Genomic DNA, 13,190 nt, shown 5'->3' with positions numbered 1-13,190 from the left:
AGTCCTTTGGAGCTCACTGTGCCCCCAAACCAGCCCCGCTGAGCCCCCCCATTGTTATGAGGTGGGGGTACAGGCAGCCAGCCAGCACAGATGAATGTTTCTGCCCTGGGCTTTTCTTGGCAGAAAGAAGAGCAAGCATTTCCCTCAAGGGCCTCCTCTGCCTGCCTTGTGCCCCGGGGCGTTCATGCACCTTTCTCTAGAGCATTTGCACAGGGCACCACAGAGACTGCAGGCTGGTCTGGAGGGACGCTGGTCTGGAAATCCCCACTGCACCTTCCCACAGCATATGCCAAGGGGCCTGAGGACAAGAAATCAGGAGGGACCCCCCTTGCTCTTAACTGTTGAAAAAGTAGGACATGTCTCCCAGGCTCTCCTGGGCTCCTTCCATCACTCCAAGCATCTCTCCAGTTCACTCCTGCCTAACCCTGCCCTCTCTTGCTCCACCAATGTAATCCTCAAACTCAATAGTGTCCCCGATTTAACTGTGCTGGGGGTCCCTTTGAGCTGGGCCTGTCTGGTGTCTCACAGGACACTAATACTGCAGGCGTGGAGTCACAAAGAGCAAAAGAAGGGCAGGGAACAGGAACATGTTGCCCAGCCTGGGAACTGCCCCTTCAGCCCAGCTAAAACTGCCACTGCAGGCAGCTCAGGAGCCTCTTGGTGTTCCTTGCACTCTCAGGCATCCCCAAGATGGACCATGCACATCACCGGGGGATCTGGTGCTGGTGGCCGTGTGGGGCTGACATGGCAGAACAATGGTGTTAACAATTGCTCTGTCCTCCACGTATCTCCTATGCCTTCCTTAGTTGCACCATCACAACTGTCTGTGGGGCCACACTGAAGTGGAGTGGGTTTTGTACAAGGGCCAACAGCTGAGCTTTCACTTGGGACAAGCCCTGCTTCAGCTTGATGGGTTTTGAACCCACAGGGCAGCCCCTGCGTGGAGCAGGTGGGGAGCACAGGGTCCCCTTCCCACTTGCATTTCAGCAACCTGTGTGCTGGCTGTGCCTTGCATCCTCCCTCCCCATGCTGCCACCTCCCATCATGGAGCACCCTGGTGACACCGGTGTGCTGCCCCCTTCACCTTCCTCACCACTCACGAGGGGCCGACCAGCTCCTTAAACCACTTCACAATGCCCTTTGTGTGTGGCTCTTCAGCCCACTCCAGGTCCAAGTGACGCTGCTGTAATCAGGCCAAGAGATTTAATTTTGTGAGGAAAACCTAATGCGATGAGGTTCACTAAAAAAGGGCCAACACTCTCCAGTGTTTTTCCTTTCTCTGCTCATCTACCCTTTTGCTTGAAAATGCATATCTGGCATGCACAGCCCCTCTTTAACCCCAGTGGCACTTCCCACGCTTGGCTCCACTTGCGTTGCTTTCATGTCTCATGCACAGTGCCATTGAATTTGCTGGGTGGGAGAGACCATGGTTTCTTGCCATGCAGCACCGAATCCACTTTCTTGCAGCTCTTACTAAAGGCTGCAGTTCCCTGTGATATCCCTCCAACAGAGCCACCTCCATACTCAGGCTTGGGATGTCTTGATTTCCAAAAGGCTTTCCTTGCTGCCTGTTGGCTGGGTCACGGTGGTTTTGCCAGGGACATCAGCTGAGTGGATGGGATCTCATTATCCAAACCTCCCCTCCAAGTTGTCTAAGGACATTAGCTTTACTTCTTGCTACGGAGAAGACCCAGACAAGACGACTGCTTTTTCTTCTTGGCCCCTAGATCCTGCAGCTCAAAGCCTCTTGTGATTAAAGCCTTGATTACTCAGGGCCAGGATGAGGCTGGAGGGTAGGGGCAAGGCTCTGGCCACAGGGAGGGTAACAGGAAGAAGGTCCCCCCCACAGTTGTGACTGTCCCCATCATTCCCTAGAGACAGACAGACTGCCCCAAGAGCCTGGTCCCTATCCTCTCCATTCCCCATGTGGCTCTTTACACCCTGCTGTCAGCCCATCCCATCAATCTGTCCCTCTTGCACTTTCTCATTTCACAGCTCTCAAACCCCGACACAGTCCACCTGTTTCCAAAACAAGCCCCTGGGCAGCAGAGCCCAGAGCTGGGCGCAGCACCTGGGCCCCTGCACCGTCATCCCTACAAGAAGCCACACCAGGCACGTGGCTCACCTCCCTCCCAAACCCTGACAAGGAGACACCTCCCCGTCACCTATCACAAGCCCCGTCCTGAGTGCCTAGGGGTGGCCACCCCATTTCCCAGGGGCTGAGACAGCCTATCTCTGGGTCACCCCACATCACCGCTGGCCCTGGCAGACGGCAGGATCCAGTTTCAGAAGTGCAGGGCCAGCTCCTGTCCTGTGCCAAGCCACCAGTGATGCATGCTGCAGATTGTGACCATGGACTTGTTTGCCTGCCTTGCTCTCTCAGCCCCTTGCTTGCCAGGCTCACATGCACGTGGGCTGCAGTGCTTCTCGGGGGCCCTTGCACCGTGCCAAGGGAGCTTTTCTTATCTTCACAGGAATGAAAACCTTTCCCAAATCAAAGTGCTTGTGTGGCTTTGAAGAGTTTCCTCTGGAGATGAAATAAGGCTGTTTGCAAACGTGAGTGATTGCTGCTGAAGCTGGAGCTCTTGGCGGGACAGTGACTGGGCTGCTGGTGAGCATTGGACCAGGTCTGTGGTCCTGGGGCTGCCCCAAGCTGGGCACTTTGGTGACCTCAGCAGGCTTGAGGCCAAAGGAGCCATCCTCCAGGCTGAAACTTCCCCCCCTCAGACAAAGCCCACCAACACAGGGCTTTTCTAATTCATTTCTAACTGGCTGCATGCTGGCAATTGTGTGGCATGAAAGACAACCAAAAAAGGAACATTTTAGAGGATTATGTGGAGATGCTATAGATGTTCAAAGGGCACCCTGCGCAATAAGGTGCTGCACAAATCCTCAGGTCCCCAGGACCCACAGGGCCCATCTGGAGGGGAAAAATAAATGCAAGGGCCAGTGCAGCAAACAAGTCTGAAGAAAGCCTCACCTCCTGGAGGAAACTACTCAGACTGGGTTGTTCTGTTTTGAGATGCTGGATGAATGGTGGATCTGGAGGGACTAGAGACAATCTTGCTGTGGGCTTGGGGACAGGCAGACATGCTTATGTGGTCGGGGACTCACCAGCACAGGCTGTACCTACCAGCATGCCCTGGGGAGCAGAGAATGCCTAGGAAGCCAGTATGCATGTAGATTATTTGTTGTTTGATATTTTCCCTTTAATGATTTTGTCCTAAAATAAATATACAAAAGTTCAGGGCCCTGCAGGTTGTGTCTGTTAGCAAGAGAAATGGATGACTGAGTCAGTTATTGCTTTGGAGCAATCGATGCTATTTGTTTATCAGGATGGGCAAAGTCTAGTCTCCCTGGACACAACTTGCTCACAGCTCCTCATGAACCTGCCCCAAAGCTGTATCGCCACCCTGCCCACACAGCCCTGCCACCTCTGCTCGGCCTCCTTGGCCTTGCTGCTTGTGAGGAGAGCACACTCACCTACATGGCACCAAGCAAACCAGATGGCACGCTGCTGCACAGGCCAGGGGGTCTCCTGAGCTTTGGGGACAGAAGTACTTTGTCAAGGGGAAAGAGGGGATAAGGCCCACACTGGATCCCAGCCTGGGGTGGTGATGCTCAGGGGAAAGAGGAAGCAGGATGTGCTGTGCACTCTGTGTCAGTGATGTGTCCATCATCCTGGCACCTGGGCACAAGCAGGGAGCGTAGATGGTGGACCCCGGTACAGAGCACAGCGATGCTCACCACATGCATCCCATCCCCAGTATGCCACCCGCTGCATCCCAGGTCCAGCTGATCCCCACACCAGCACAGGCACCCTGGCACAGCCACCATCCCCATGTGCCCCAGCCCCACACAAAGATTCCAACACAAGGATCCCACACTCTAGACCTGCAGACCTCCTAGTTCAGGCTTGTTCTCTCCCTGGGGATATGTCATTTCTGCATGGGGCTGGATCAGGCCCACTGTGGCCAGCCTTGCTGTGCAGGGCTCCTACTGCTGGGAACTGCATCCCTTGTGAGAGAGTCTTGGTTAGACTTTTTCAGCAGAGCCCAGCTTGTTTGTCACTTGTTTAGCATTACATTCCTCTTGGAGTCTCACTTAAGTGTCTCTGGATTTTGCCCTGGAAGAGTGTTGGCTCTGGAATCTTGCAGAGCAAACAAAGAGCAGAGATAAAGGCGCAGCATGATCCTGTCAGAGTAAACACAACTCTCCAACCTCCATCCCAGAGACTGCAAAGGCCACACAGGTCCACCACTGCCATCACCTCCCACCCCAGCCCCTTGCTGGCCCCAAGCCTCTGCCTGTGATCCTGCCTGGTGGTGCAGGGAGGCCACATGCCAGCCCCAGCACGCAGCACACTGACCTCCCACCAGATACTTCCCGCATGGCCTCAGTAATTCTCCATCGTCAGCCCGGGCTGCCCTGGTTTCCCCCACCCATGAGGTCCCAGTGCCAGGGCTGCCTGTTCCTGCCCCCTGTGCCCACAATGATCTTGTTTCTACCCCACTGATGCTCATGGCACCTTGGGTTCCCTGTCCTCCACCTCCCTTCTCCTTCGCTGTCCACTAACTTTGCCTTCGGCCCCCACTTCTCACTCTGTCCCTGCCATCTCCTGCCAAGTCCATGCTATCCCTGACCTCTCCATCTTCTGGTGTCCATGAGCATGGCCTGTCTGTCCCTGCCATGCTCCCTGCCCCACAGTCGGTACCCAGCACCCTCCCTGCCATAATTCCTGCCCCTGATGCAACCCTGAGCCCTACAGAAATATGCTTGACAGCACGGCTGGCCAGGGCTCTCCGAGACGTGTCTGCCCTGCCAGGAGCGGGGGTAAGGAGAGCCCAGCCTCTCCCTTTCTCCGTATGCAGAGCAGCTCCTCTCCTGCCCAGCCCAGTCTCCTTGGGCAAGTCAGAGCATGAGCTGAGTTTCCTGCTGTTGTGTCTCCCGTCCCCCGTGTAAGTCACGCTGGGCAGGGCAGGTCTGATCTGGTCTCCTCTCCCTGAGTTTCCTCCTGCCTCCTTTAGATTGCAGCGAAAAGGCAGGATCTTGTGGGAAGAGGTCATGTCTGCCCCAACAGCCGACAACTCCTGTTCTGAGGATGTGGAAACCTCCTTTCACCAGTGCCTGCTCGCAAAGACTGTCTCCAGGGCTGGACCATCTCCCAGAAGCAGTTGGAGGCTGGCTGGAGGTGGGCTTACAAGCAAGAGACCATTGGACCCTAACAAAAGCAGGAAGTGGGTGGAATTCTCCTTGCGGAGGAGGTATGAATAGCAGATCCCCAAGAGGAGGAGAGGCCAGCTTAGAAAACAGCAGGGACATGGTAGATTCAGCTGATTCCTTGCAAAGCTGTGTTTCCAGAGAGCTTCCCTCTTCCTGCTCATCTCCAGCCTCTCCTCCCTTTGGGCCAGCTCTGCCAGACCCTCAGCAGCTCCTGCAGTAGCAGGACATGAACCCACCTGTGTCTTGGCCAGGGCATGGCTGACAGTTCCTGCTCCTAGACCTGCACCCTGCCAGGTTGAGGGGTGTAGGTAGGGGTGGGGAGGCAGCAAAGGGGGCCAAAGGACCCCCCCCACCTCATGCATAGCACAGCTCACTGCTTACCCAGGAGCCCTTGTGCTAAGCCCCATGAGCAAGAATTTGATTCTGTAGGGGAATAAACAGAGTGCCAGAGGCAGGGGATGGGAGGGAGGCCACCACAGCCCAAGTCCCTGGCATGGGCATGGTGCTGGGAACAGCAGGAGCAGCCCCTTGGGTGTAGCTCACAGCCCAGGGAAGCTGAGCATCCCCACAGGTTTCCGATAGTCTAATAGGCTCTGGGAAGCTCCTCTCAAGTCTGAATCCCAAGATCATCTCGGGCTTTGAGCACCAAAGCTCAATTTGCCAGCAGTGTTTCATCTTTGGTGCTCTGCTGTTTCTACTTGAAGAAATCTCTGGTGCCGCAGAGGATGAGTGGAGATTGGAGAAACCTTCCTGCTCTCTGCAGAAGTCTGCCTGAACCCTGAAGCAAGAGATTGATTAATCATTGCTTGAATAATTGCAGGGCACTGCAGACAATCTGTTCCCAACTGCCTGTGAAAGGAAGGGATGAGGTGGACCGTTGGGCCCTTGCAGGCCAGGGGAGGTCACTCACCCCAGCCCATTCCCACGTCAGCCTGAGTTGCTCCCAGAAGCTGGGTTAAAAGGTTCCTTTTTAAAAAAGAGATCTAATCTCTTTAGAAAAGCTTGAGCAATACTGTGAGCCCATCATCTCCCTGAGAAAAGCTCTTCCAGCCTTCAAATGCTTTCACCACTAGGACACTGGCTTTCAGTTTGAATCTGCCTCTCTTCAGCTCCAGCCCTGCTCTTGTTACACCTTTCTGTGGGATTTAATGGTTCCCCACTACCTTTTCCACGTGGGAGGACATAGGCCAGGTCCTCAGATCACCTGACAGCATACTGTTTTAATGAGCATCACATCATTAGGCCTGGCTTTCCAGCCTGTGGTCAGGTCTGTGGTGCTCCTCCAAGCTCTTCAGGTATCTCCCTGACTTCCACCGAGTGTGGGTGCCAGACGCAGCACTCCAGCAGTGAGCTATTTACTAGCGCTCCCCTTTCAGACACCCACAGCACGGTGCACCAAGTTTGTTTTGGGGTATCTGTTCACGCTGATCCCTAATTTCTCTTTGACAGTCAAATCCACATTGCTGGATGAGGCATATACTACTGGGAGGGCTTCAAATGAGCTCCCTTGGTTGCTGGTTAAAAACCAATGTTCTTATCTCCACCCTGTATAGGCATGCCTAGAGTCATTGCTTTCCAAGATCTAGCCTGCAGGCTTAACATGCAAGCTTCATTTCCAGATATATTCCTGTGTTTATCTGTATTCAAATGCACCCTGACCATTTAACCAAGTGATTCAGCATGAAACCATCCTCATTCCTTTCTATCTCATCACTCTCCGTGTCATTTTCAAGCTTTACCAGCAAAGATTTCATACCTTCATCTACATCATTGATAAAAATTTTTAATAGCAGTGGACGAAGAATGGGTCCCCGGGGGGAGGTAGGTAGAAATAGCGCTACTTACTGATATCTACCCATTAGCAACTACCTCTGAGATCTGCCAGGGAAGCATTTTTAATCCATCTAATATGTGCCCTGTTAATTCCTTATAATGCAAGTTTTAATCAAAATGTCAGGTGGAAGTAAGTCAAATGCCTCGGAGAGATCCTAGTGTACTATATCAACACAATTGCCTTTCTCAACCAGACCGGTAATCCTGTCAGAAAAAGACAACAGGTTTGTGTGACTGGCCTCGCTATCCGTGCCATCACGCTGGCTGCAGCTCCTGATTCTGGGGACCTCACATCACCATTTGTTCCTCAACCCAGGGATCCACATGTGGACCGAAAACCCACTAGAGACCAGCAAACCCCCCTGAGCAATACCCTCACCCCCTTCTCCTAGCTTATACCCATGTTTCTTCCTCATTTGCAGTGGGGGATGGTGGTCCCTGAGGAAGGGGATGAGCTTTCAAGGCTGGACAAGGAGGCCTGAGATGCTCAGTCCCAAGGGTCCATCCCAGGAGGAGCTTCCAGCGTGGCAATGGTGGAGCCCGTGCAGCCCTGAGATGCGAGGTGGGCTGAGCGCCGTGGGAGGACCAGAGCTCAGGGGCTTCCCCGGCTTGCAGGATCTTTCATCCTCCGTCACCACAAAGCCGGGCCAGATCTGCATTTGCAGCAGCCCACAGAAGCTGCCTCTGTTGTCTTATTTTTGTTATTTTTGAGAGGATATTTTAGCGCTGAGCACATTCCCTCCTGTTGCCATGGCAGCCGTGACAGGGGTTATATACCGTGAGAAAAATACCAAAATTAATGAGTGAGTGAAAGTGCAGCCGAGAGAAAAACAAGGTTAAAAAAAGAGTTAAAACAGTAATAAAAACAATCTCCCAATAATTTAGCAGCAAGCGTCCCACAGCAAGACAGGCAGCAACCATCCAAGCCATTCAGCCCCTCCATCGATCCCGGTGCGGGGGTCAGCCGTCTGCATCCTGTGGCCAGAGCATCTCCCGGCTGTGCTCACCAGCGCATCGTGGTCCGAGGGATGCACCTCTCCCACAGCATCCCGCTTGTGCTCCGGATCAGGCTGAAACAGCCCAGCTCCTTCCCCCGCAAACCTGCAGCCCTTCATTACGCGGCAGGCATGCGGAGGAGAAGTTCTTTAATGTGCTCATTTCCTTGCATTTGGGTTTTGAGGATCTTTTTGTTTTTAATTGTAGAAACAAGCAAATTGTCAGAACATCTGTGTTATTAGCATTTGCTGCCCAAATCCACGCTGCTGCTTCTCCTGTGGAGCCCAGAGCTGATGAGAGAGAGAACAGAAGAGCCTTTGAACTCCTTGCAGCAGACGGCAGCCAGGTTGCTGCGTGTGTATGTTGGGGAGGGGGTATTTATTCTCTTGTAAGGTTCATTTGCTCTCCGTGTTTCCCTTTCTTCTCGCTTTCCCAGAGATTTAGCTGGATGCTCTTCCCTCACAGGCTTTGTTCTTCTGACAAGGCCTCACTGGCACCATGAAGCAGCTGTCTCTGTGTGACGCCAGAGCATCCCGGCACGGGGCACCCGCTGCACGGGGCAAGCCAGCGCCTCCAGCAGCATCTCCAGGGTCGGTGGCACTGCCAGCACCGGAGCAGGTGGATGGGATGGATCTGGAGGGTCTCACGATACAACTCTGTGGCCAAAGCTGCAAATGGTTTCCCGTTGCTTAGACTGGCCCTGCTTTCTAGGAAATGGTGAAGACAAGGTAAGGAATGGTGACTCATACTGTAACGCCCAAGCAAAGAGAGGACAGGGAATGGCAATGCCAGCATCAGGCTTTCCTTGCTGTCAGAGGGCAAGGAGCACTCTGGGAGGAGCCTGGCCACTTTCAAAGGCAGCAGGCAGAGGAGGAAGGTACAGACAGAGAAATCACCCCTGGGATGCCAGGCCTCTGGTGGCCTGGACATGGGGTCCAGCCAGCTCCCCTGGCCATCGGGTGCTGCTGGCACTGCAGAGGGCTTTGCCAGGCAGCTCCTCTGGGCTGCAGAGAGGTGGCTCCTGAGGCTGGGACACTTTATCCCCCCACGCTCTCTCAGAAACATGCCTGAGCAGAGGCTGCAGATGGCAGGCACTGGTCCCCCACAAATAGGCAGCATCTAGTAAGCTGCGTGCATGCACAGCTTCCCCGGCTGCTCCCTGCGCAGCCTATCAACTACCTGTGCCTCTTGTGAAATGGAAACCTTTGGTCACCAGCGATCTCTTGTTTGCCTTCATGGCTCCACAGACAGCCTTGGATCCACAGGGTCACTTCCTCAGTTCTTCCCTTTGCTACAGCTTTCCAGCCCTCCAAGGATGGCTGCCAGTGACTGATAAATTAAATCTCATGTTGTCTCCAGAGAGTTTAATTCTCTCTTTCTGTCCAGATCCCCAGCTCACACTGTATCAGCAGGGTAAACCCTGACAAACCCCACAGCTCCTTTCCCTGCCCTTCCACGGTGGGCTTTGACCTTCCCTGGGTTCTCACTTCGCATCTTCTGCTAAATTGGCTTCATGAGAATTGACACCCAGAAAAAAAACAACCCAACATACAGACACGGAGAAGCCAACATGTCTGCAGGAGCAGAGATGGCCCTGCTACAGGAAAGTCTCAGAAGAGAGCAGGGTTTTCCACCCAGAGGGGATGACTCTCCAGCCCCTTTCTCCTGCCCAGCAAGAAGAAACCCTGCCAGGGGCTGAGCTTCCTTCTTGCGGGGGAAAAGCGGGGCGATTTGGGCTGAGCCGGAGCCAGGGCTCCCCCGAGCAGGCCGGCGCAGCCTCTAGATGGTGCAGTCATCGCAGCCGAGCTGAGCATGTGTGCAGCGAAGGGAGCTGCGCAACAGGTTGGCGTAGCTCAGCGGGAAGCAATGCTCCCATCCTCACGCTGCGGCGAAGCAGAAAGGACTTTCCAGCATCTTGACAAGAAATCTGCACTGCAACCGGCCGAGAAGGCGGGTGCTGCTTGGTGAGGGGCCCTGCAGGGTGTCTGGTCCTTGCAGGGTGCCGACAGCCACCCCAGCATCTCCATCTGAGAGAGCTGAGGTCTTTGGCAGGGCCAGGCTGCAGATCTAGCCCACTGTCAGGGAGCACTGTCTCTCCTCGCAGGAACACAGAGGCCAGTGGGAGCATCAAGGGAAGGGGCACCCCTGGAGCACGCTGTCCCCAGGACCCCTGGGACTTGCACTCAGCCATCTGAGGTCCTATGGGGGCCAGCAGGCAAGTGAGGACCCAGCTGAGGTAGCACAGCTTGTGAAAGCATCGCAAGGGCAGCCAGGAGCTTGCAGGTGCTTTTAGGAGCTCGCAGGTGCTCTCTGCTCCCAAGTCCCGACACCCTGCAATAAAAGCATGATTCACTGAGGTGTGACGGGAGGGGACAGTTGCTTTTCCGGGCCCCACTGCCTCACCTGGGCAGGGCTGTGGGAGCCATTGCTTGCAGCCTGCCAGGAGCCCTCCTTGGCTGGGGGGGATCCAAGGAGGGGTGGGCACAGCCCCCCGGTGGGCTTGCTCCCACGGAGGGGCCCTCTCCTTAGCACACCGGGGTGCGCTGCCAGCCGGGCCCCCTTTCCCCGTGCAGTGGGGCTGCAGAGGTGTGAAGCACCGGGTAGAAAAATAAATGAGTGAATAAATAAATAACACCGGGAGGGAAGCGAAAGGGGAGACCCATCCCACACGTGTGTGGGTGAGGAGTGGAGGGGTCCCCGGGGTGAGGGGGGGCCCGGGGGGCTGCGGCACCCCCACTGTTCCACCGTCACGGGGCTTGGCGCGGTGCCCGCAGCCGGCAGCCGGGCGGTGCTCGGTGCGACGGCTCTGCCCGGCAGCCGACACCCGCCTCGTCCCGGGCCCGGCTGGGCTCGGGATCTGATAAGGAGCCGGAGCTCCACCTCCCCGTGGTGGCGGCGAGAGGCGGAGGCAGCGGGGAGCGGGGGGGGGGGTGGGAAGGGGCCGTGCCTGCGCTGCGCTTCCCTTGCACATCCTCACACACACCGAGGGACGGAGGCGGGCACGGACGGAGCTGCCCACCGGGGCTGCCGCCAGCCCTGCCGCCGCCGCTCCGCCGGAGGAACCGCAGCCCCGGCCCGGGGGAGGGGGGGCGGTTCCCACGGGAGATTTTTTTTTTGTCCCCCCCCTCCCTTTTTCCTTTTTTTTTTCCTTTTTTTTTTTTTTTTTAATTTGGTTTTCATCCGTGGATAACGATCGAGAGGAGCCGGGAGGGTGGGGGGAGCCCGGTCCCGGCGGGGAGGAGGCGATGGAGACGCCGCTGGATCAGCGCGCAAGGGGTCGGCACGGAGCGCAGCGCCGGCCGCATCCAAGTAAGAGCTGCGGCAGGGCCGGGAGCCCCCGCCCGCGGCCGCGGAGAGCTGCGGAGCGGCGCGGAGCGGCGCGGAGCGGAGCGGTGCGGGGCGGCGCGGAGCGGAGCGGTGCGGGGCGGCGCGGGATGCCCCGGGCGGGAGCCCGCCGCTGTGCGGGAGCGCGGGGCCGGGCGGCGGCGGAGCGGCTCTGGCGAGCATCCCGCTCCCCTCCGCGCCTCTCTGCGCCGGGCTGCGCGGGCGGCGGCAGCGGGGCGCGGGGCTCCGCGGGCAGCAGCGGCGGCGGGCGGCTGCCGGTTACCGGTCCCGCCCGGCGCTGCCACTTGTTGTGCGGCGCGGAGCGGGGCCAGCCCGGGCCCGGGCAGGGTGGGTGGCGTGGGGCGGCTGCGGTGTGCGGCTGTGTCGGGGTGAGCCTGGTTTTTTTGTTTGTTTTGGGGTTTTGTTGTTGTTTTTTTTTTTTTTTTTTTTTTTCCCGTTGGGGGTGGCTGTGGGTGTGTCCCCCCCATCCACCCGTGGGTGTGTGCGCCCCGGGTGTGAGCGCGGCTCGGGGTGCGCTGGTGCGTGGGAGCGAGAAGTTGCGGGTGAGCTGGGAGCCGGCTGGGAACCGGGGCGAACGCTGGGTGCTGGGAGCGGGGCTGTGCGTGTGCCTGTGCGTGTTTGTGCGTGTGCGAGAGGAGCGGGGCGAAGGGGGCTGGCAGGTGTGCACGCCTGTGTCGGTGGCGGGGTGTCTCGTATGCGTGTGCCACTGGAGCGTGGGTTACAGGAGTGCTGTGCGTGTCGAGGAGCGGGCTGCGGGTGCGTGCGGGGAGCGGGGTGTGTGTTGGTGTGTGTTACAGAGGGGTGTGTGTGCGGGTGAGTGTGTCAGCGGGGCGTGCGTGCCCGCGCCTTAGAAAATCCGTTTCCCTGCCTGTACGCGATGCTGAGTGTGAAGCCGGGGACGGGAGAGTGGCTCCCGTGTGTTTTCCGCGGGTGTCTGCGTGTACGTGCGTGTGTGTGCCGGGCTGGCGGCGGGCACCCCGTTCATCCCCCGGGGCTCGCCGGGGAGCGGCGGAGCGGGGCGCTCCGTGCCCGGAGCCAGCGCTGCCGGCTGCGGGAGCCTCAGCCCGGGCGGCCCCGCCGGCGGCCGGGGAGCCTCGGCCGCGGCGGCCGGGGAGCAGAGCCCGGCCTCCATCCTCCCTCCCAGCCGGCGGGGGCGGGTGTGGGCCCGGAGCCGCGGCTCTCCCCGGCCCCCTGCGAGGTAGGCGGTTCCCTATCCCCCCCTGCCCAAGGCTTCCCCAGCCCCTCCGGGCTGCGGTCCTGGAGAAGAGCCGCACTCGCTGCTGCCGGCTCCCTGCGGCCCTGCTGGGGTGTTTCAGGGCCGCGACATTTTTGCCTTCCCCCAGGACTCCCCTCCAGGCCGGGATGGAGAGCAGGATGGTGGCAGGGAGGAAGAGGAGCCCGCAGGATCCCGGAGGGACTGTGGGGGACCCCCGGGGTGGGAGGATGAGGGCTGCCGCCCTGGGGAGGCTCTGACAGGTCTTTGCCTCGCTGGCTGCGGGAGTTGGAAAGGATGTAGAGAAGGAGGCAGGAGGAGGGAGGGCCACGGGCTTCGCCCTCTTTTCATCACTGTGCAGCTCCTAAGAGATGATTTTTGGGGTAAAGCTGTTCACAAGCAAGTGGGGTTCCTTGTCGCCATCTGCTCTGGCTCGGGGTTCTTGGGCCCAGCCATATAAATGCCGAGCAGCCGCAGTGGCAGCCGGAGCCAAAGCAAACTATGGGACGTGCCACAAAATGCCCAGGATTCAGCCCATCCATGCCTTCGATGCAGGACAACATCAGTGGCTGTTTTTTGG

General features: G+C 57.7%; 1 protein-coding gene across 2 annotated transcripts in view; it reads left to right on the top strand.

Annotated features, from left to right (window-relative positions):
* The first annotated feature begins 11,060 nt into the window (after nt 1–11,060).
* The window catches only part of PCDH1 (protocadherin 1), a 53,234-nt gene continuing 51,104 nt past the window's right edge, over nt 11,061–13,190 (top strand). For both annotated transcript variants that reach the window (XM_082324184.1, XM_082324185.1), the window contains exon 1: nt 11,061–11,361. In XM_082324184.1, the coding sequence (XP_082180310.1) occupies nt 11,298–11,361 (64 nt within the window). In that variant the 5' untranslated portion in view covers nt 11,061–11,297. The remainder of the gene's footprint in view (nt 11,362–13,190) is intronic.

Source organism: Platalea leucorodia (genome assembly GCF_965183815.1).
Source record: "Platalea leucorodia genome assembly, chromosome: 11".
Lineage (NCBI taxonomy): Eukaryota > Metazoa > Chordata > Aves > Pelecaniformes > Threskiornithidae > Platalea > Platalea leucorodia.
The sequence above is the reverse complement of the archived record's forward strand: the minus strand, read 5'-3'. Positions and strand labels throughout refer to the sequence as shown.